This window comes from Podarcis gaigeae, assembly GCF_964106915.1.
Source record: "Podarcis gaigeae genome assembly, chromosome: 2".
Classification (NCBI taxonomy): Eukaryota; Metazoa; Chordata; class Lepidosauria; order Squamata; family Lacertidae; genus Podarcis; species Podarcis gaigeae.
This window is the reverse complement of record NC_139679.1, coordinates 79963625-79987867: the sequence shown is the minus strand read 5'-3', so window position 1 is coordinate 79987867 and position 24243 is coordinate 79963625. Positions and strand designations below refer to the sequence as shown.

Below are 24243 nucleotides of genomic sequence, written 5' to 3'. Positions count from 1 at the left end.
TTATCTCTAGCATTCTGTTTTGAAGCATTAATAGGGAGCCTCATCCTACACACTTCACTGAAAAGAAAATCTCTGAAAGATGATCAGGTTTCCCCTGGGCTCAAAATCTTTGCATTCAGTAGAGCAAGCTACAAGAGATCTTTTCTGAAAAGGAAGTGTACATCGTCTATTTTTAATAGTGTGTAGAGGTTTTAAATAGGTTAGTAGAGGGTCTGGAAGGCGTAAGGCCAGTGCTTTTGATTCTTCCTGTCAAAAGAGAACACGGATCACACATACACCGTTTAAAGAGAGTGAAAGAAGGATAGGCCACAGCAGCTAGTCTCTGTTTGAGGAAAGAAGTGTAGAAAGGTTGAGGCTGCTGAAAGGAGGGCAGGGAGGTGGAGGAAACTCTTCCATATGAAAACCAATGAAATGTGAGAAGGGCTGGGACAGTTCTAGGGTGGCTGCTTTAATGTCACTAAAAAAGATGAGCAGACAATAGGCCCTAAGAGGAAAAACAAAACAAAAACAAAGCATGTGTTCATGGAAAAAAATTTCACACCATCTCATCTACTCTGTAGCCCCCTGAGCCCCCTAAAAGTCTCCCACTGGGCTGTCATGCCAAAGTCCCATCCTACATTGTTCTTGAGGTGCCCAAAAATCTCCAAATAAACTTTTATGGGGCACGGGAATCTTTAGGGAGAAGGGTGGGCAGAAATATTTCCTGCCATTCACTTTATATTATGATCAAAGTTATGGTGAGTAATTAAGTTGTAAATCAGCTGCCATTACATTTAAAGTATAGATGGCTTGAAAAAGATGTGCTGGATAAATGAAATACGTGCAAGATGGACCCATCAGTCATAATAACAAGGGATGAATATTACCATCATGGCCTTTCCATGAACTTCTGAGTCTGTGGATGTAAAGGAGGAAGTATACTCAATCATTTCATATCTCATGATTGACCTTAAATGCATGAAACCCCCCCCCCCAATTTATTAAAATACAAGGATTAAAACAGGTCTATGGATTCTTGCTTCAAGAAATTATTCATGTGGGTCAAACTGTAGTTCATCTTGAGACCTTGGAAAAGTACACAGCTTGCTAAAATATGTTCAGATCCTTTTTTGGTCCAATACGTTCTGCAGTTTTCTAGGACAGGAACTGTTTAATGGGCAAGTGCTAGAATGGTCTCTACATATCAGTTCACAGGTCAGGCAAAGCGGATATTGGTGCATGGTGAAGCAATGAGTTCACAGCTGTCTTGCCCCCAAGCCCTCCTCACTTCCATGTGATGGCATAATGCTTAACTGGAAAATTTAGACCTATAAGCAGCCCTGTGCATAATGATTGACCATGCTGGCTGCCACTGATGGGATTTGGAGTCCAACAGCAACCAGGAGGGCCACAGGCTTCCTGTTCATGCTCTGTGTGCATGCCAAAAGCCACTGGTTCTCAAACGAAAAATGCTGTGCTAAGCTGTCTTATGTGGCAATCCACTAGACTAGCTTGACCCTTTGTAGCACTTCCTGACACTTTTGTCACAACTGCTATGTCAGAGCCCTGGCATGCAAAATTACACAATACATCCGTCACTTGAAGTGAGGCAGGTCAGAAAATGAGTGAGTTGACATAATTCTGCTATCCTACCTGCCTTGCTTTCAGTTTTTCATGCTGCTTATTTCTAACCTGTCTCCTCTTAATTGCTAGACATTATTAGCAATGTCACTGGACAACTCTGTCATGAACCCTTTCCTTCCAAATGTCTGAAATAGAACCACAAGGAGCTTACTGTTTTTCTGAAAGGCAGTAGTATGAGATACACTTTGAGGCAAGGCATTGATTTTCAATTGGCTTCAATTTGTGCGGAACATCCAACTAAATTGCAGGTACTTAGATCTTGACTTTGGTATTTCATATATTTAGATCATGCTAATGCCTCTGAATTACATTTTGTGTTAAGCATTGTACTAATACAGATCATTTTGTTCAGAATGTAAAGATTTTGTGATATATTGGAAGAAAATAATGGGCGGGGGAAAGAAATGCAATGATGTAGTTTCCCTTTACAATGAACATTTTCTGCATAGTGTTGTAAATGCTAGCTGCTTGTTATTTCTGCTTGTTTGCATTTAGCTTATTGTAAAATGTGTGACTAAACACTTCTGATACTTTCCACAGGAAATCACTGCCCTCATGTGGATGTTTGATGCATTTCACTTTTTTAAAAAAATGTATTTTGTTTCTAAGGTGCCATACAGCTGCATAAAGGAAGTCATGCCTCTTCTTCTTCTTCCTCCTCCTCCTCCTCCTCCTCCTCCTCCTCCTCCTCCTCCTCTTCTTCTTCTTCTATGTAACTACACATTGAAGTGAATAGTTTAAAATCCATACCTATTGCTAACAATTTTATTTTGAAAATTATATCCCTCCATTCTTGCCAAAGCAACTCATGGCACCAATCAGTCAGCCAAACAATAAAAATACCACAAGATATAACAGCAAAGTTAAAACCATATCATAACAAAAGCAAGAATTACATACGGCAAACCCATTACAATCAGTATAACAAAATGAACAAGAAACAAGAATTAAGTTGGAGGCCATTGCAACTGTCCTCAATTTGGTCCCAATACCTTACAATACCACCAAGTTTCAGCTTGTTCCCTGAATCTATAAGGTCTGAACCTAATATGCCTCTCTGAGGATTCCATTCCACAAAGGTGCTACAACTTGAAAAGGCTTAACTCCACCTAGTGGACATCCGCTGTATGTCAGTAATGCACCCAAACAATGGCACCAGACAATGACCTAGCAGGTCCCATACTGTTTAGAGTTTTATAATAAAACCCATAACATTGAATTGTTCCTAGAAACAAACAGGTAACCAATGTAAATTAAAGTATGTCAGAGTAACATGTTCCAAGTGACCAAGTTTAATCAGCAAATTGACAGTGGCAAGTTTTAGTTTCCAAAGGTCAGATCCAGATGGTGTACATTATAATAATCAAGCCTGCAGGCTTAACAAATCATTTGGTGCAAATCTGACAAAGAATTATTAATTTAGCTTGGTCCACTATCGTAATTTTTGTATCATGCATTATGTTTCCTAACTACTCCAATCCTATAAAGTCGTATTCCTTAAAACCATGGGTAGACAAACTAAGGCCCGGGGGCCGGATCCAGCCCAATCGCCTTCTAAATCTGGCCTGTAAGTCCAGGAATCAGTGTGTTTTTATATGAGTAGAATGTGTGCTTTTATTTAAAATGCATCTCTGGGTTATTTGTGGGGCGTAGGAATTCTTTCACACACACCCTTCAAAATACAGTCCAGCCTCCCACAAGGTCTAAGGGACAGTAGACCGGCCCCCTGCTGAAAAGGTTTGCTGACCCCTGCTTAAAACAAACCTATATGATAAGTCAATGTTAGTATTCTTACTACCAGTAACACAGAGAAGTCTGTGACTGAGATACAGACTCAATTCAGATATCATGGCAGGTATCTGCCAGGAAGAGGGACTACATGAACATGCACAATGCTCCTGATCACAAATTAGTTGCTTATAACATTTGAGCCAAGCCACAGTTGACTGCCTGAGCTTAACCAGTATATTTGCTGAGAACTGAGCCTGAGGATTTGCAGCTATAACTGCATGCTCCACTGGTACACTAACTCATGTTATAAAACTTCTGACTACTTGGGTTTTTATTACTAGTAGTAGTAGTAGTAGTAGTAGTATACTACCCTTGAGCTGAAGATCCTAGGGTGGTTCACAACAGAAAAATAGGAAATGAGGATACAAAATATATAATAAAACAAAACAAAACCAGTTACCCCCTCTAACAAACGTTTAAAAGCCATATGATGTTAATTAGCTGAATGCCTGGTTGAAGAGAAACGTTTTCACCTAGTTCTTAAAGATATGTATTGAAGGCCCCAGGTGAGCCTCCCTGGGGAGAATATTCCGCAAATGAGGAGCCACCACAGAAAAGGCCCAGTCTCGTGTTGCCACCCTCTGTACCTCTTGTGAAGGAGGTGCATGAAGATTGCAGTGTCCAGGTTGGTTCATATGGGAAGAGGAAATCCTTGAGCTATTGTGGTCCTGAGACATTTCGGGCATTATAGGTCAAAACCAGCACTTTGAATTGGGCCTGGGAACTAATTGGCAGCCAGTGCAGTTGGGCCAAGATTGATGTAATATCTTCAAATTTCTTGCTCCAGTGAGCAACCTGACCACCAAATTTTGCACGCGCCTTAAGAGGCAGCCCTGCATATAATGCACTGTATAATGCACTAAACTAGAGGTTACCAAATCATAGAGGACAGAGGCTAAGTTGTCCCTGTCCAGATAGGGGCACAGCTGGGCCACCAGCTGAAGCTGATAGAAGGCACTCCATGCCACCAAGGCCACTTGAACCTCAAGCAACAGCAAAGGATCCAGAACGACTCCCGAGCTATGTACCTGCTCCTTAAGAGGTAATCATATAGGGTGACCAAAGCAGCTTCTGGGCCGAAATCGGGCCCAAACCCCATCTGAAATGTATCTGGAAAATCGGTTTCCTCCAAAAGTCCCTAGATCTGGTCTGTGACCCACCCACTCAGGAACCTTGCCCTAGATGGGGAGATCGGCAATTGAACAGTAGTTACTTAGATTTTTGAATCCAGGTGGGGTTTCATGAGGAGTGGTTTTTCCACTACCACCCTTCAAGCAGGCAGGCAGGGACCGGCCCCTCTCTCAAGGAGTCTTTAATCACCTCCCTGGCCCAGCCAGCTGTTACCTGTCTGCTAGTTTTCATCAGCTGAGAGGGGCAAGGGTCCAGACCATAAGTGGTCACCTTGACTGATCCAAGCACTTTGTCCACATCCTCTAGACCAGGGGTAGTCAACCTTTTTATACCTACTGCCCACTAATGCATCTTTCTTGATGGTAAAATTTCTTTACCGCCCACCAGTGCTCAATGGAAGGAGGATTCAGCTTGTGCTGTAGAACCCCCTACCTAGAATCCTGAAACGCCCACTAGTGGGCGGTAGGGACCAGGTTGACAACCCCTGCTCTAGACTTACCAACAGAAACTCATATAACACAACAGACAGTGCACTGGACACCCCTAGAGATTCATCTGCTGCAATAGCAGAGTTAAGATCCTAGTGGATGCAAGTGATTTTGTCCTAAAAGTGCTTTGCAAACAAGTCACAGTGAGCTACCACCACCTTCAGACCAGACTGTAAGAGGTCCCACACTACCCAAAAAAGCTCTGTTGGGCAGCATAAATGCCCAAATTAATTCAGTGTCTCAGAAGTCAAGAGTAGCAAGTGGAACCTGCAACACTCATGGTGGAGTGGTTCAGTTAGGGTTCAAGGCATCAGCTAGCCACCTTTGAATATTCAGAATTTTTAAACTTTATAAAATATGAATAGGAATCCAGCTGGCTCCAGGTATTTCAGCACTGGTTGTCTTTGCAAAGTCATTAATCAAGGGGGGTTTGGTGGGACAGTTTAGCTTTCATATGTCACTAATACGTGACATCTCCAGCTTTGTTCTTTTGTAGTAGAAATGTGATGACTCACTTTTATCTCATAACACAGACATTTTGTTGGAGGTGGGAGGGGAGGGGTTAACAAATTTGTTGACAGATTGACAGTTGGCAGATACATAAAACAATTTAAACCCCACAAGGAAATACAACACAAAAAGGAAACAGTTGCTTGATTTTGTTTATTTTGTGATAAAATTACATCTACTGCTGTATTAGGCCCAGAATTCTGAGCCTTGACTCTCCTAAGTGTGAGGTGAATCAAGGAGTGGTAACAATGTGATAAATCAAATCTATTTTTCCACTTCAAACTACCATAATATTTCAAAGTGCCTCAAGCACTTAGAAGCTGTGCCTGAAGAAATCAGCAAGGATTCTTAATTTAATTAACAGCCATTTAGCAATAACTCACAGAAGCTTCCCTATTTGAAATGAACATCTGTAACACTTTATCTTTTATAGACACATCACTGAGACACATCACTGAGATTCAATGAATTTTTAAAAATTGAATCATCAGTTGTAGCTTATGCTGAGCTGCATATAACAAATCAGGCAGTGTTCTGTGATCTTTGCAGTGGAATAGTTAATAGAAAAACATTCTTAAGTTTTCTGCATCTCCTATTTGCCATTGCAATGCAATTTTATTGGAAAACAAGGGAGGTCACAGTATTTATAACACAAGCCAGTGTAGCAGTACAGAAATGGGGCTATTCTACACATTCAGTAAAAAATGTATCCTGCAGCTTGGCCAGAATAGATGTAGCATAATAATATGGTGGAGTTCTCCCCCTTACAAAAACTGACAAATCTGAAGTCCTGCATGAATATTTGTTTCCTCTTCACATGATTATTGCCTTTGGCTGGGGGCACAGCAAAATATACTTGAGAGGCCTGCACCATGCACCCTCATGGCAGCACAACTTACTGCTTTTGCTGATGTAAATCAACCTCTTCCATATGATTGGGCCCTTACAATTTACATGTTGGCAAAACAGAAATGATTGCTAGAAACATCCAGTTTTTCAGAAGAGAACAAAACTAGTCTCTTAGCAGCCTGTGCTCATTATTGCCAGGAAATCGAATGCCAGAGCAAAGAAACAGTATCCCTATTACTTCATACTGTCATGGTTGTACAATCTGACTTGACAATAGCTGAAGAGTTCTATCATCCTCAGCAGAGGAAGCGCTGCTAAAAGTGATGATTCCCCTCTCTGGTCTTTCCCGGAAATACAATTTAGCTGATAATGTTCAGTTTGCTTTTTCAAACCAGATTGAGGGAGAGAGGCTTTTCGTAGGAAAGCACACATAGCTTTGCATATGCTCCAGTATCTGATGAATAATCCAGTGCCATGTTTTAAATTAAAATTGCTGAATAGATCAATGAGTCATCATAATTATGCCTGCAAATGTAAGGCTTCCCAAGTGTCCTTGGAATACACACAGAGAGAGCGAGAGAGCAGGGTGATTTGTGCACTTTTTCCCTAGCTAATTTTTTATCCTTTCAGGAATGCAGCAATATTAGTCAGTGACTCAGATCTCTATAAATAAATGCTAAATATAGGCAGTCTACTGCCATCTTATATCAATGTCTCAATAAAGGCTCAAAGTGAGACTCTTAGCAGCAAGGCAAGTTAGAAAGTGAGCTGTATCATCCCCAGTGTATAGTGTCACACTAGATGAAGAATTTAAGGTATTGTGATATTTTAAATCTTGTGAGATGCAAACTGAACAGTAATCAGTAACAATGATCATTGAACTATCAAGACTTGTGATAATTCCAGCAAAGCTTCTTCCTTTGCCATCCTCCTGGGAGAAACCTCACCTCTTTCTCCTATTAAAGAAAAAGCTTATTAGTATATCAAGGCTAAACAGTTTTCTTTAATCTATTACTTCTTTCCTTTAGGAATTTCTCTTTATAGCACTATACCATTTTGAATAATTATTAGAGTCTTAATGGTAAAATAATAAAAATAGTTGGGTTTTCTGTAGGGATGGGCAAATTTATTGATTTTGGTTTCTTGTTTTCCAATCTTAACTTCTCCGCATTTTCATATCACTTTGTGATTTGTTAAAAACTAATGAAAATTCATCGACATTTTGATGTGAATTTCTCTTAATGCAAATATGCTTTTGATAATGTGATATTATACAACATTTTCACAAGGCAATTTCCCCTAAAATATATTTTGTATGTTATATTTCACTAATAAATGCACTTTATGGGCCATTGGGACTACTGGATCACAGGCCTCCCAGTGAAGATGTAGAGCATTTATTTTTTTCAAAAACTTAAAGCCACACACTTTTCCCCATCCCCTACACATTTTATACTTCCGTAATTTACAGAGGCATTTCTGTCAGTTTCCTGTACTCTGGCTAGTCAGTTCTCTACACCCCTCAGCCAATACTAATTCAAAAGTATAGCTATGACAATGAGGTTCCTCCCATGCATCTCTAAATAGAAAAAACATGTGACTGATTGGGCTGTTGGAAAGTCAGCATGAGCTGAAAGCTTTTATACCATCTGTTGTTATGAGGCTTGTCTAGCACAGCTGCTATAGCAGATATGGGAGGGGTCAGGATTGCCTTAAAAACTTTTTCCAACTCCACAATATCATTTTTGAGAACTTTACATAGTATTCCAAATGTGGTCACACCATAGATTTGCATAACAGCATTATGATACCAGCAGTTTTATCTTCAATTCCTTTCCTAATGATCCCTAGCATGGAATTTGCCTTTTTCACAGCTGCTGCAACCTGGCTTGACACCTTCATTGAGCTTTGCACTATGACCCCAAGGTTTCATTCCTAGTCAGTCACCACTCAGACCCCATTTTTTGCCCTGATAAGCATCACCTCACACTTTTTTACATTGAATTGCATTTGCCATTTTGCCACCCAGCTCAGCGAGGCCCTTTTGAGCATCAGCAAACTTGGCCAACTCACTGCTCACTTATGAACAAGTTAAAAATGAAGACCCCCAATACCAGTCCTTGGGTGCACTCCACTTTCTACATATTTCCATTCCGAGAACTGTCTATTTACTGTGTTCCTATTACTGCTTCATGCTAGTTAAGCAATTCCTGATCCACAAGAGCATCTCTCCTTTCATTCCATGACTTCTAAACTTACATGGGACTTTTTTTGAAAATCAATGTACATTGTGTCTACCAGATTACTTTTATTTATATGGTTGCTGATAGATTCAGATAACTCAAATAGGATCTTGAGTCAGGACTTTCCCTTGCAGAAGCCATGCTGGCTCTGCTTCAGCAGGACTTGTTCTTCTATATGCTCTATGGTTATTTTATCCTTATCAGAGCTTGAGACAAGTGTCTTACTGCCTTTTGTATAAGAGATTCGTGTGTGTGTGTGTGTGTGTGTGTGTGAGAGAGAGAGAGAGAGAGAGAGAGACTTCCCCCCAACAGCATGACCTTCCTATCACACTCCAGTCTGTCTAGCTGCTTGGAGAATTTCTAGACCCTACCTCCAGGACTCATCATTTCATAAAAGGTCACAAAACTTTAAAAAACCTTGTGAAACAGTCATAGAACACAAGGGGTAGCTTTAGTCTGTAATATAAGGGAAGATTCTACAGTGGAGCCTTCTGTCAACAGATAAATAATTTTATTTGGGTAAAGAAGAGGAAAAAGGGAATGCAACAGTCACAGTTTTCTTGTGTTTTCTAATCATTTGGGGAATTCCAAAATTCTGTGGTTGGGAAAGCATTAGAAAATTTCTTATACGAAACAATGGAAATTGTCAAATCATTATGCGAATGCTCGCCTAACAAACCATTTCCTGAGACAGCACATTGTGTTCAGATAGTAAATCCTGCATGTATAATCAATAAAGTCAATCTGAGTTAGTTTAGTTTCATGTTATCTGTTTGAGCAGATCAGAGCTTAAATAGAGTTCATTGCAGATGTGAGGTTCTGTGAGAGAGCAGATTGGGGCTCCTGAGTTTAAAGGGAAACAAGACTGTAAGTGAAGGGGTGTGTGGGGGTGTGGGGGTGTGTGTGTGTGTGAGAGAGAGAGAGAGAGAGAGCATCAGAGACTAGTAAGAAATCTAACAAATCTAAATATAAAATTAATAAATCCCTCAAAACTAATGTCAGCTAAATTACCGCATCCTCATTCATTTGGTGGTGATAAAATGTTATTTGCCCCAGTCATGTGATCTGCTCCAGTTCTGATGTCTTTGATCTTGGTCTCTGTAGCCAGCTAGAAATTTACTTGGAGACCAGTGCTACCTTCTAAACCTCTTCGTTCTTACATGTAGAAAGAGGTAGAAAGTTCTGAGCAGTTAGCTTTTCAGTGAAACTGATTAACTTGAAAATGTATATTCAAAAACAAAACAGTGGATAGACATCTTATTTGAGTTCACAGTGGAAGGCATGCAAACTCAGATACCCTATATGGTGCTGTTGAGCTACAATGCTATTACTTTCTTACTTTATTGATTTATTAAATTTCTATGCCACCCTTCATCCAAACATCCACAGCATAAAAATACAGAATAAAACCACAAAGTACATAATAAAAACAGAAACAAAGCAAAACAATTACCCTGCCACATACAAAGACATTTAAAAGGACATAGAATGCCAAAGGCCTGGTTGAAGAGGAATGTTTTATAAAGGGGTTAATTGCACACAACGGCAAGCCGGTTAGGTTAATTCCAGGTAGATTGATAGAAAACATTCTTAAAGGGAACCCTTGTGTTCACATAAGTCAGGAACCACAGTTTTAGAGTTCTTCAAGAATATTAACAAGCATGTGCTAGGCCATCAACTACTCCTCAATAGCAGGCATGGAATAAGATAATAGATTGTCCTAATCAATCAGTACAGTAACTGACTGATGATCAGCAAGTAGAATGGGCCATGGGATAAACTGTCTATGCCATATACAGCCTCCATCCCAGTGTTATAATGGGTTAAATCAACTTACTAGAACTAACGATTCTACTGAAATATGCAACTTTGTACGTGTGTTTAGGGTCTTGACCCTAAAGGCTATTAATATAAAAAATAAATACTGTGTTTGGTTGTTTAATTGAACCAGAGTTTAAACAGATTTGCTTTCATTTCAAAAGCACTACAAGTTATTTTGAAATGGATCCAAAGGTTTGTCCAGTGTTTTTTGAGCTGCCAAAGAATCCCCATTAATCTGTGTTTGCCTGTATAGGTTTCAACAATAAAAATTGAAAATTGTTTTTAAGCATAAACAAGAAAAAAGTCAATATTGGAACAGAATAATATTTAGCCACAGGAAATGCATATTCAAAGCGAGGGATCCAAGCAGTGTGGACTTGGCCTGATTTCTTTCGTGTCATTTGAAGCATTTTTGTTTGCACAGTAATGAATTCCTGACACTGGAGAACTTGCTTGTGTACTCGGTGAACTCCTTTGGTGTAATAGACGTGCTGGGTGAGCTGCTCTAGCAGTTCATGTTGAGGACTCACACTCTTGTTGTTATGTGTGATTTAAATCATGGCCTCAAAAGGGCCCTTTTGGATGCAGTAATCCCAGTTTGCTAAGCGATGGTTTTGCAAGCAGCGACCAACCACCCCTGCGCAATACCTTTGTGTAGCAACTTTGGCACTTTAATCCTGTTCAGCTTAAATCTGTTATATTGGTTTACCAACCAGGATGCTAAACCATTCAAAAAACCAAAAACACTTAACATTAAACTAGAGTCCCTACTTTAGACCTAACAGAGAACTGATTTAAACAGATCAGGTTTTTTTAAGCAGCAAAGTCAAAGAGCAAAGAAAGAAACAGCATGGTTGCTAAACCATGAAAAAAAATATGCTAGGAGTTTGACTGTGAGAAATTAGACAGATAGCATTAACAGGTCTCCTGAAATGTAACATGACTGCTCATTTGAACTAGCTCTCTATACCTCCTCCTTTTTTCCAGCTCTCATTCAGAACTGTAACTGGAAACTTGAAGAAACTTGAGCTTGTTTTGTCTTTCAATTCTCTTATCTATAAAAGAGAGGAGGCGGCTTTCCTAAAACAGCACATCTAATGAGCAAGAAAAGATTCCTGCAAGAGGTTTCTCAGAGACTTACAATATAGGACATTCTTGTCAAAAACTAGGTAATGAACAAGGAAAATAGAGTGGTGTTTAATTATCTACTGCCAGAATGTGCAAATGCTTTATCAATCCAGCTTCTGAATTGTATTACTGCAATGCTTGTAAGACTTGGTGTAACAGCTTGCTACTTTTCCTTGTATACTGAAATGCTAGAATGATTGCATTCTTCAGTTGCTGTCTATGTTGTTGCATTCTACCATTAAAGGGTAGTGTTGAATTCTTTTTCCTATGACTTTGTGCTGAAAAGCAATAAGGAAGTTATTCGTTCTGGTGCTGTATCTACTAGGTTGGAGGCAATCTTTTGACTATTTGTAATGTACTCTGTCATAGTTTCCAGCAACCATTCCACCTGAAATCTAAAGGTGTACTCAAGGCTGTCACTTTAGTGGGACGAGGTGAAGCAATTTGCCTCAGGTGGCAGTTCTGACTCTTTGTTTCTCTGCTGCCAGCCACTCCACGGCTTTGCTTACACCACCACTGCTTAATACTGCACCTTCAGCATGGCAGCAGCACAAGGGAAGCCATGGGCAAGGGTGCACTTGTGGTGGCAAGGCCGGCAACAGGGATGAGGGCCAGAAGGGGGCATTTTGCCTACAACTGCCAAATATCCTGAGCGCCCCTGGGTGTATTTTACCTGATGTACGAAGGTTTTCTTTATATATATATATATATATATATATATATATATATTTGCTTTCGTAGATTTTCACGGGTACAGGAATGCAGGTTTTGGTGTCCTCGGGTGTCTTCCCGTGTAAAAGTTGGGGTGTCTAGGCGACGTTTCGACGAGGTCTCACTCGTCATCTTCAGGCTGGTGCTTTCGGCTTCTTGTTACTGGAACAGAGCGGGATCTCAATGTTTGAGTTCCTATAAATACTGTAGAGGGGGTGTGGTGTCTAGCCTCCAATGTTCTGGGCAGAGAGGAAGTTCCCAGGCTAGTGTGCCTTTTCTTCTTTTGTTCCTTAATTACTTGAGAGATACCTTGAGTGATTTCTTGAGTGATATCCTGAGTACCACTTAGGTGGGTCATTAGGTGTGGATTAGTTGCTAAAGTCTTTGTGTCTTGACCTCTTGAACTTTGTGAAGAGTTTTCCTGAGAAGATGGCTGTATTGCACTTAGTTGTGCTTTGGCTTGGCTTCGTGTATAGGGGCGAGCTGTGGTTTTGTGGCTTGTGTCAGCCAGATCTGTGTAGGGATTGCAGGGGGGTGCAGCATCCGGAGGTGCCACCATGGATTGGCTACTGGATGGTGTCAGTAATTCATCTGTGGAGAGGGTCTGGGTTTGGGTCTGGTGTGGTTGATTGGTGTTGGCGTTCTGTGTGCCTCTGGATCTGGTGTCAGTTTTTGTGGGGAGGGCTAATTTCCAGATGTCTGGCAAGCGGGATGTGTCGTCACGCTTGTTCATGTTGTGAGGGTGTTTCTCTATCTCGATGGCTTCCATGATTATTCTCTTGTGGTGATGTTCCGTGTTAAAGAGCAATTTGGAATCTGCAAAATTAATTTCGTGTCCTGTTTCTTTCATGTGTTGGAAAAGAGAGGAAGTTTTTTCTTCTTTTTTTGACGGCATTCTTGTGTTCTGCGATACGTGCATTTATTCGTCTGTTTGTTTGTCCAATGTACGTGGCTGGGCAGACTTTGCAGGGTATTTCATAGATCCCTTGGTTTTCCAACTGGATTTTATCCTTGGGGTTTCTGAGGATATTGGCTATTTTTTGGTTGGTGCAAAAGGCTGTTTTGATATTGTGTTTATGGAGGATTTTGCTAATTTTATCTGTAGTGCCCTTGATATAAGGAAGGAGGGCCATGCCATTGTTTTCTTCTGTGTCTTGGTTTTTGGGGGGTGTTTCCTTTTGGATTAGCTTCGTAATCCTGTTTTGCTGGTATCCATTGGCAATTAACACATTTGAGAGATTCTGTAACTCAGTTGTCAAGTGGTCTTTGTCAGCCAGGCGTTTGGTTCTGGAGATGAGAGTCTTGGCTACGGAGTTTATTTGTGCAGGGTGGTGGTGTGATTGTGCATGTAAGTAGCGGTTGGTGTGTGTTTTTTTCTGGTAGATAGTGTGTCCTAGGGAGCCATCAGGTTTTTTGTAGATTAGGACGTCAAGGAAGGGAAGTTGGTTGTTGGCTTCTATTTCCATAGTGAATTGTATTTTGGGGTGTAAGTTGTTGAGATGTGTGAGGAAGCTATCCAGTTTTTCCTTCCCGTGTGGCCAAATTACAAAGGTGTCGTCAACATATCTGAGCCAAAGTTTGGGTTTGTGTTCTGACTTGTCTAAAGCATTGGTTTCAAAGTGTTCCATGTACAGGTTTGTGATGACCGGTGAGAGGGGTGATCCCATAGGTGCTCCTTCTATCTGTTTGTATCTTTGTCCATTGTGGATGAAGTACGTGTTGGTTAGGCAGTGGTTGGTCAGGTCCAAGATGTATTCGGGGGGATTGTATTTGTTTTGAATAGCTGTCAAGGCTTCATTAATGGGCACTTGTGTGAAGAGAGATACAACATCGAAGCTCACAAGTAGGTCATTAGGATGTAGGTTTTGCTTCTTTATTGTTTCTATGAACTGGAAGGAGTTTGGTACGTGTGAAGAGATGGATTCTGCATAGGGCTGAAGTTGCTTGGCGAGAAATTTAGCGAGATTTTGTAGAGGTGAGCCTATGGAGCTGACTATTGGTCTGAGTGGTGTTCCTTCTTTGTGTATCTTGGGGAGGCCGTAGAGTTTGGGGCATCTGGATGATTTTTCTCTGGGGATGATTCTTAGCTGGATTTCTTCACTGATAGGAGAGGCTTTTATTTTGGATTTGGTGGTTTTTTCCAGATAGGTGGTGGGATCTGTTTTTATAGGTTTGTAGGCAGGATCTTGGAGTAGCTTTGATAGTTTTGCTTGGTAGTCCGATGTGTTCATCACCACTGTGGCATTACCTTTGTCTGCTGGGAGAATGATTATGTTGTTGTCTTTCCTCAGGTTGGTGAGTGCTTTCTGTTCTTCTTCACCCAGAAGCAATTTACACAAAGAAGAACAGAAAGCACTCACCAACCTGAGGAAAGACAACAACATAATCATTCTCCCAGCAGACAAAGGTAATGCCACAGTGGTGATGAACACATCGGACTACCAAGCAAAACTATCAAAGCTACTCCAAGATCCTGCCTACAAACCTATAAAAACAGATCCCACCACCTATCTGGAAAAAACCACCAAATCCAAAATAAAAGCCTCTCCTATCAGTGAAGAAATCCAGCTAAGAATCATCCCCAGAGAAAAATCATCCAGATGCCCCAAACTCTACGGCCTCCCCAAGATACACAAAGAAGGAACACCACTCAGACCAATAGTCAGCTCCATAGGCTCACCTCTACAAAATCTCGCTAAATTTCTCGCCAAGCAACTTCAGCCCTATGCAGAATCCATCTCTTCACACGTACCAAACTCCTTCCAGTTCATAGAAACAATAAAGAAGCAAAACCTACATCCTAATGACCTACTTGTGAGCTTCGATGTTGTATCTCTCTTCACACAAGTGCCCATTAATGAAGCCTTGACAGCTATTCAAAACAAATACAATCCCCCCGAATACATCTTGGACCTGACCAACCACTGCCTAACCAACACGTACTTCATCCACAATGGACAAAGATACAAACAGATAGAAGGAGCACCTATGGGATCACCCCTCTCACCGGTCATCGCAAACCTGTACATGGAACACTTTGAAACCAATGCTTTAGACAAGTCAGAACACAAACCCAAACTTTGGCTCAGATATGTTGACGACACCTTTGTAATTTGGCCACACGGGAAGGAAAAACTGGATAGCTTCCTCACACATCTCAACAACTTACACCCCAAAATACAATTCACTATGGAAATAGAAGCCAACAACCAACTTCCCTTCCTTGACGTCCTAATCTACAAAAAACCTGATGGCTCCCTAGGACACACTATCTACCAGAAAAAAACACACACCAACCGCTACTTACATGCACAATCACACCACCACCCTGCACAAATAAACTCCGTAGCCAAGACTCTCATCTCCAGAACCAAACGCCTGGCTGACAAAGACCACTTGACAACTGAGTTACAGAATCTCTCAAATGTGTTAATTGCCAATGGATACCAGCAAAACAGGATTACGAAGCTAATCCAAAAGGAAACACCCCCCAAAAACCAAGACACAGAAGAAAACAATGGCATGGCCCTCCTTCCTTATATCAAGGGCACTACAGATAAAATTAGCAAAATCCTCCATAAACACAATATCAAAACAGCCTTTTGCACCAACCAAAAAATAGCCAATATCCTCAGAAACCCCAAGGATAAAATCCAGTTGGAAAACCAAGGGATCTATGAAATACCCTGCAAAGTCTGCCCAGCCACGTACATTGGACAAACAAACAGACGAATAAATGCACGTATCGCAGAACACAAGAATGCCGTCAAAAAAGAAGAAAAAACTTCCTCTCTTTTCCAACACATGAAAGAAACAGGACACGAAATTAATTTTGCAGATTCCAAATTGCTCTTTAACACGGAACATCACCACAAGAGAATAATCATGGAAGCCATCGAGATAGAGAAACACCCTCACAACATGAACAAGCGTGACGACACATCCCGCTTGCCAGACATCTGGAAATTAGCCCTCCCCACAAAAACTGACACCAGATCCAGAGGCACACAGAACGCCAACACCAATCAACCACACCAGACCCAAACCCAGACCCTCTCCACAGATGAATTACTGACACCATCCAGTAGCCAATCCATGGTGGCACCTCCGGATGCTGCACCCCCCTGCAATCCCTACACAGATCTGGCTGACACAAGCCACAAAACCACAGCTCGCCCCTATACACGAAGCCAAGCCAAAGCACAACTAAGTGCAATACAGCCATCTTCTCAGGAAAACTCTTCACAAAGTTCAAGAGGTCAAGACACAAAGACTTTAGCAACTAATCCACACCTAATGACCCACCTAAGTGGTACTCAGGATATCACTCAAGAAATCACTCAAGGTATCTCTCAAGTAATTAAGGAACAAAAGAAGAAAAGGCACACTAGCCTGGGAACTTCCTCTCTGCCCAGAACATTGGAGGCTAGACACCACACCCCCTCTACAGTATTTATAGGAACTCAAACATTGAGATCCCGCTCTGTTCCAGTAACAAGAAGCCGAAAGCACCAGCCTGAAGATGACGAGTGAGACCTCGTCGAAACGTCGCCTAGACACCCCAACTTTTACACGGGAAGACACCCGAGGACACCAAAACCACCATATATATATATATATATATATATATATATATATATATATATATAAGCAGCTGGTGATACTTATATCTGCATGTTCTTTGAGAACTCCGAAGTTATTTTTTTATATATCCATAAATATATTGTTGTTCTTTAGTCATTTAGTCGTGTCCAACGCTTTCTGACCCCATGGACCAGAGCATGCCAGGCACTCCTGTCTTCCACTGCAGTTTGGTCAAACTCATGTTAGTAGCTTCAAGAACACTGTCCAACCATCTCGTCCTCTGTCGTCCCCTTCTCCTTGTGCCCTCCATCTTTCCCAACATCAGGGTCTTTTCCAGGGTGTCTTCTCATGAGGTGGCCAAAGTATTGGAGCCTCAGCTTCAGGATCTGTCCTTCCAGTGAGCACTCAGGGCTGATTTCCTTAAGAGTGGACAGGTTTGATCTTCTTGCAGTCCATGGGACTCTCAAGAGTCTCCTCCAGCACCATAATTCAAAAGCATCAATTCTTCGGCGATCAGCCTTCTTTATGGTCCAGCTCTCACTTCCATACATAACTACTGGGAAAACCATAGCTTTAACTATACAATACCAAGAAAGTAAAATCTCTCACTGCCTCGTTTCTTCCCCTTCTATTTGCGAATTTATTTATCACTATAGCATTGTGTTTGTATGAAAGTGTTAACTTCCCTTTTAGTGTCAGTTGTATAGAACCTATAAGTAAACTGTAGTAGCGGTAAAACAGGAGTGAAGGGGGAGCATGTAATGAAACAAAATTATGCACTTTTTGGACTAAACATTTCAGTTTTTATGTTAATAATTTTCATGTACATGTTGGATCATAACACTCACCCTTGTGAGTTAACAGCACATGAGGAAAGTGGTCCATTATTTGCATTATGTGTAGTAACACATTCTCCGAATCAGAAGGAATGGTGCAATTCATCAAGCTGACTAGTTGTGATTTCAAGACTCCTTGCTAGGTGTTTTGCTTGAGCTTGCTTCAATTGTTTATAAGAACAGTAACAATTACAAGAAGTGTTTAAACAGGATGTGAATGCAGAGTGGTGTCTTGAAGAAAGTACTTTTAAGCAATAATTGTTTCTCCCAAAACATGTTTAGGAAATGTGTTTGTTAAAACTGTCTGTCTGGGATGGCCTGGGTCACTGCTGCTCTGACTATGGAGTCACCTGCCAGGGTCAGGACCTTTTACACCAGACACAGGCAAACTTGGCCCTCCAGATGTTTTGGGATTACAACTCCCATCATCTCTGCATCCCTGACCACTGGTCCTGTTAGCTAGGGATGATGGGAGTTGTAGTCCCAAAACATCTGGAGGGCCGAGTTTGCTTATGCCTGTTTTATATTATAAGTGGGCTACTGCAGTCAACCAGAATCCATCTGTTTGTTCAGCACCTGCCTAACCAACCCACTTCTCCCCCCCCCTTAAGCCACTTACAGTGGAATTGTAACACCAGTTTGCATTTGTTTGGGCTTCTGTTTCGCTTGCAGCTGGTCTCAGCCTTGCTTTAGAGATCCCATTGAGCAAAGGCACGCCTCTGCTATCCTGCCCCCTGCCTAAAACACGCAGACAGACACTCTTACTTGTAAGAAATAAATTTTATTCAAGCAGGTAAGAGTACAGCCTCAACAGCAGACACAGAGCTCTGGGGTCGTGGTTTAGGGAGTTCAGGAGCAGGGCAAGAAGTTCAGAACCAGACAGAAGTGATGAAGATGTCCCAACAGGTTTTACTGCTCCTCTTGCCAAGTTTTAAAAGATGAGGCGTGGCACACTCACTTTTGTGACTCTTTCCCCTTGTGGGAATGTTAAGCTTGTTAAGTGCACTTTCTATCATGGGGTGGGGGAGGTCCTGCTCAAATTTGTGAAGGTGGTGTCTGGTTGTAAATAACAAGACTGACACTTACACCTTTGGTTCAGCCTCACCCCTCAGTTGGTCAGAGCTTCCCCCAGCCCCACTAAGGCTGCAGGAAGGTCAAAGTGGAGAGATGGATTCCATGGTCACCTCTCCAAAGTAGCTGAAGGTGAGGCATAAAAGGGAGTTCCCCCTCCCCCAACCCAAGTTCTCACCATTCAGCCCTTAATCTTCGTCTGACCCTGTCAATGCAAGCCTGATTCTTATCAGACTAGGGGTGGGAGGGTGGCCCCATGACTCCTGCATTCCCGTTTCTACTTTACAATTTGCTCATCACTGCTTAGATGGGGAGCACAATCTTCTCCCCATTTCCCACAAACCACTGGAGGTCCTGAAGCATGTTAACAGGAACAATGCCCCATGGTGTCCCATAAGGCTATAGTTTTGTTGCTCCTCGTGGCAAAGGGCCACTTAATTTAAGAAAGATCTAGAAAGCAAGAAAGCAGTACCAGTGTCTTGGAGATTTTACAATTCCATGCCTTGAATTAATCAAACTGTGTGGAATAATTACCATAAATATATTCTTTGAATGTTTTGTTCACTATGGAATCATTCCCCTTATATGTAAAGTTATTGGGAAGGACATGTGAGATATGCAGGGAAGCAATTCCTTTAAAAAGCATGGGGCAAGGAAGCCATTACAAAAGGAAAGTTGTGTGACTTTGGTGTATTTTGTCAGTGGAACAGGGAAGACGGGATTTTTGTCAATTACCACTTCCCCTGTGGCCCCCCGCTATCTGCTCCAGAGGGTTGGGGAACCTTTCAAAACAGTGTGGAAGGTGGCATGGAGGAGGGCTGAAGGAGGACAGACTGGCAAAATTTGCCTCCTTCTCTATTCTTGGAGCCTCAGCTCGATCAACGAACCTCCTGACTCTTCCCTAAAACACCCTGTAGTGATGGGAACCAAAGGATGCACTTAATGTGCTGCCCTCATGCTGACAGCAGAGCAGCATTGCATATTTGTGAAGCCTCACCTGCCAGAGCTCAAAAATTTCACACAGAAATCATTTAAATATTGTTGGAAATGTGTGAAGATTTGCCACTTTACAGATTGACGGATTGGGAGCTAGGTAGAAATTGTCCTTCAATAATACATTTCTTCATGTCTGTTTTCACAACCAAATTACCCCTCCCCATAGGATCTTGTTAACGGTGAAGTTGAGTGTCCTCTGCTGCTTAAAGAACTGTATCTGATGTGCATACTTTGGAAGTCCAAGTAAATAATGTTTACTAAATACTTGCATCCACATGTCTATTAATATCCTCTAAAATGTTGTGGAGGCAGGACTTACCTTTGCAGAAGCTATGCTGGGTCTTCTTCAGCAAGACTTGTCCTTCTATATGCTTAGTAACGTTATCTTTCATAATACTTTCCACCAATTTACCCAGAGCAGTTATTCAGCTAACTTGCCTGTAATTTCCTGCAACCTTTTTTTTTTTAAATTATTCATTGGCCACTTTCCAGTCTTTTATTGCTTAGATCAATCTTAGGGACATGTTGCAGCTTCTGTTAGAAAACTCCACATTTGAGTTATTTAAGAAGTTTTGTATGGATATAATCTGGACTCAGTTATTTGTCTGTTTTCAACTTGTAAATAAAGTCAAGAACCTTACCACTTGTCACCACTGTTTGCCTTGGTTTCTCAGACTCCCTTTCTGAAAATGTTAGTTCAGGCATCGATATCTACTCTCCATCTTCTGCAGTGAAGACATAGACAATCTTCTTATGATCCTTTAGCACACTCTTGCCCCACCCTCTTTCATCCCAACCTTCCTACCCAGTTGAAATACTTTTTTAAAAAGTTGGTCTTGATGTTTTCCATGATACGCTTCTCAAAGTTCTTTTTTGTTTGTGTTGCTATTGCCTACATGTAGTTATTTTGTACAAGTTTGTCCTCCTTCCCCTCCCCCTCCATTTGAACAAGACTTCTATTTTCTGAACAAATCATTTCCCCCCGTTAATAGTTTCCTTGATGCTGCTTGTTAATCGCACTCATGACCTTTTGTACTTGGTGGTAACTTTCCTGACCTGTGGTATGCATTCAAGTTAAGCTTCTAATAGTGTGGGTTTGAGTAATCCCCATATGTTCTGGAAAAGTATGACCTTCTTGACTTTCCCTTTCAATTTCTTTTATGCCAGTCACTTCTCATTTCGGAGAAGTTTCCTCTTTTGAACTCATAGGTGTTGGACTTGCTTGGCAATTGTCCAGTTACATAGATGTTGAATTTGATAGCATTGTAGCCGCTGTTTCCAAATAGTTCAGTGATGTTTAGATCTCTCACTAAGTCCTGGGCACCACTTACTGTTTTACTGAGAGTCACTTCCCCTGGAGTTTATTCCAGTGTTTTAGGGCACAGTCATTTAGTGTAGTAGTCATTTGCTGTGACCAGAGCATTCCTTTATCTGGTCTATGTAAGGGAATTGAATACACCCATTACTATGACACTTTCTTCTTTGGGTGCCCCTCTGATTTCATTATCATCCTGAGTATTTTGGTCAGGGAGTGATGGAATATCCCCCAGTACTAAATTACTTTTGGGGCCTCATATTGCCATACAGTTATTTCTGTTGGAACCCTGGAAGCCAAGACCCAAGTTGGGGCCAAGTACACTTTGGTGAGAAAACCCTAGCAGAGATTTAACATCACAAAATATACAAGAAAGAAAAGAATGGGAATATAGGCTATAAAACAGTAAAAATTTGCCCTTCCAGTAAATCCCAGAATGTCACTTTTTAAAAGCTATTTCCAAGCTATCCCACTTCCCTAACATTGAGGTGGACCACACATTTGGTAGGTCATAAAATACTTTACTTACAAAACTCTTCAAAGGTCAGATTCAGGTGTTTTCCCATAAAGCAGTCAGAAAAGATGCACAGGCAGTTGAAATGTTGCTTAGTTACAAAAGGTAAAAGTTTCTAAACTACTAGTAGAGAAAGCTACTCGTTTCAGACTCCATTCTGGTCTGAAACAAAAGAGGCTGGTTAAAGCCATGTGGTTGAGCTCCTTACTTGTTGAAATCCACTTGGAGAGCGAGAGATAAGGCTTGGTGACCCACTTCGTCTCAACCAAACCTGGCAGGACAGCTTATGGTAACTCATGCACTAATTAGATTCAAACATACTAGAGTTATATTCGCCTTTATCCTACAATTTTGTAGTCCAGTGACCTAGAGTGTTTGAAGAATAACATGGGTGATGGGCATTGGTAAAAGTAAAGCTGAACATTGTTTTTAGTAGATTTGAATGATTTCTGATACAGTGGTACCTCGGGTTACAGATGCTTCAGGTTACAGACTCCGCTAACCCAGAAATAATACCAACTAAGTCAGTTCTTGGTATGAGCTCTGAAGAAGTGTGCATGCACACGAAAGCTCATACCAAGAACTGACTTAGTTGGTCTTTAAGGTGCTACTGGAAGAAAAAAAAAATTTTGTTTTGACTATGGCAGACCAACACGGCTACCTATCTGTAACCAGAAATAATACCTCAGGTTAAGAACTTTGCTTCAGGATGAGAACAGAAATCGTGTTCCGGCAGTGTGGCGGCAGTGGGAAGCCCCATTAGCTAAAGTGGTGCTTCAGGTTAAGAACAGTTTCAGGTTAAGAACGGATCTCCAGAACGAAATAAGTTCTTAACTCGAGGTACCACTGTAATCTAGTGAAAGGATTGCTACAATGAGGGACTTTTCTATCCCTATGGTGGGAGAGGATTAAGCATACAAAAATGCAAATGAACAGTGCACACTTAAGCTGCATAAGGAGATAGGACATAAATGCTTAGAAAACAGCACATCCTTGCAGACAAGAGGCTTCAGTTTAATTTTACATCGTTGCCATGATTATTCTTTTCAAAAAAATTTAACAGGAATTTTTTTTAAAACTGTGCTAAATTGCTGCTGCCATTCTCTTTCCCTCTCCCTCCTCCTTTCTCATATATAACAATCAATTAATAATAGAAAGGCTTTTCTGCAGCTCTGATTAATTTTTAAATGCATGGCCATCTTAAGTGAAATTAGGCACTATTATTTAAATGAACTGTCATTTTAGTAACAAATCTACTTAGATAACTAGTGACAATGTTACTTTATAAAGGATTTCCCATACGATCCATTTATTTGGAAGATACTCAGTTTAGTTACCTTTTACTTTGCTCCAGAGAAGGCTTAGTTGCAAAACAGTTTGTTGAAATGTTGGGACAGATGCCCATAATCCATTGCTTCCTTGTATGTGTGTGCCAAATGATAACCTTAATTCAAAGTGAAGGAAAATTGAGATATAAGATACGAAGATCCACCTAATGTTGAAACGCTGGACAGTTGCAGATGTGCATGCCAAATGTTACAAACACAGCTATAAAATATGTTTCCCTTATTTACTTTATCTTCTTTAAATTATTAAGCATGTCACCATTCACAAAACCCCATGTACCTCTGCTACTTAAGAATCTTATTAGACCTTGTGGGTGATGATCAACATTGGTCTGACAACTTTCTCTATTAGGTAGCTGAAACATTTCCAGGCTGCATGATAACTTTTTGTTCATACCTTAGGCTTATCCATGAATATACATTGTCCTTGTAATATATTTTACTTACTAATGGGAGCAGATGGGCATCATAATGACTCATCTGCCAAAAGAGACAGATTGGCTATCTTAATTATGTTGAAAGAATGCTGAATCACTCTAAAATTTAGGTGACTTTCCCTTGTTCACTATGGCAGTCAGTAAGATTGTTATGAGTGAATTGCTTCCTTGGTTCCCTGACTAGATTCTATCACCTTAGAGGAAATGTTGCTCAGGGGTCTTTATTCAAAGAAAGCATCGCATGAGGCTTCTTTCTATTCTAGCGGAGCTTTTAGTGAAATGGTTCAGTAGAAAGAGTGCCACTCCCCATTCCATTTTTATTTTATATAGACATTTTGGTAAATGGGCCTTGGAAGGGAGAAACATCATGAAAAGGCAACAGTTGAAGAAAGTGGGGAAGGAGAGGGTTGTTGTTTTTTAATAAAATCAAACATTTTGTAATGCAAGTTTTCTTTATATGATTAGATTTCAGATAATTTAAAAGATGTGTGGAAATTAGGTGCAATATTCTTATATTTAAGGTGTTTTATGTGTACACTGATTGTCAAGACATGGTGTGCATATTTTTAATCAAAGAGGCATGTGTATAGCTTCCTCAAATACCTATACTGGAAGCAGCAGACGAACTATGATGCTCAAAGAGTAAGACTTCTAGTGCAGACTGAAGGAAGGACTATCATGTAAAACAAAAATGCCCTTTTACATCTAAATATTGCTATAAAGCAGTTGTTCTGAAACAAATTACCAAAATATATTCTCATTCACCTGTTTTTCTTCCATCTTCTGCTTTGTCAGTTAGCAGCATCGTGTATCACTATATATTGACTCTGCAGTAAAGAAGGGTGTAGA

At 40.8% G+C, this 24243-nt stretch overlaps 2 protein-coding genes across 10 annotated transcripts in view; both read left to right on the top strand.

Moving 5' to 3' along the window:
- Nucleotides 1-24243, top strand: part of IQSEC1 (IQ motif and Sec7 domain ArfGEF 1) — a 315470-nt gene that overhangs the window by 88229 nt on the left and 202998 nt on the right. The gene's annotated exons all lie outside the window — the stretch shown is intronic.
- Nucleotides 12565-18457, top strand: LOC310839480 (uncharacterized protein; the record flags this gene model as incomplete). The annotated part of the gene is made up of 3 exons (XM_083728110.1): nucleotides 12565-12648; nucleotides 14596-15951; nucleotides 18388-18457. Exons 2-3 carry the CDS (start codon nucleotides 14720-14722, stop codon nucleotides 18455-18457), a joined length of 1302 nt encoding a protein of 433 aa, XP_083584236.1. The 5' UTR covers nucleotides 12565-12648; nucleotides 14596-14719.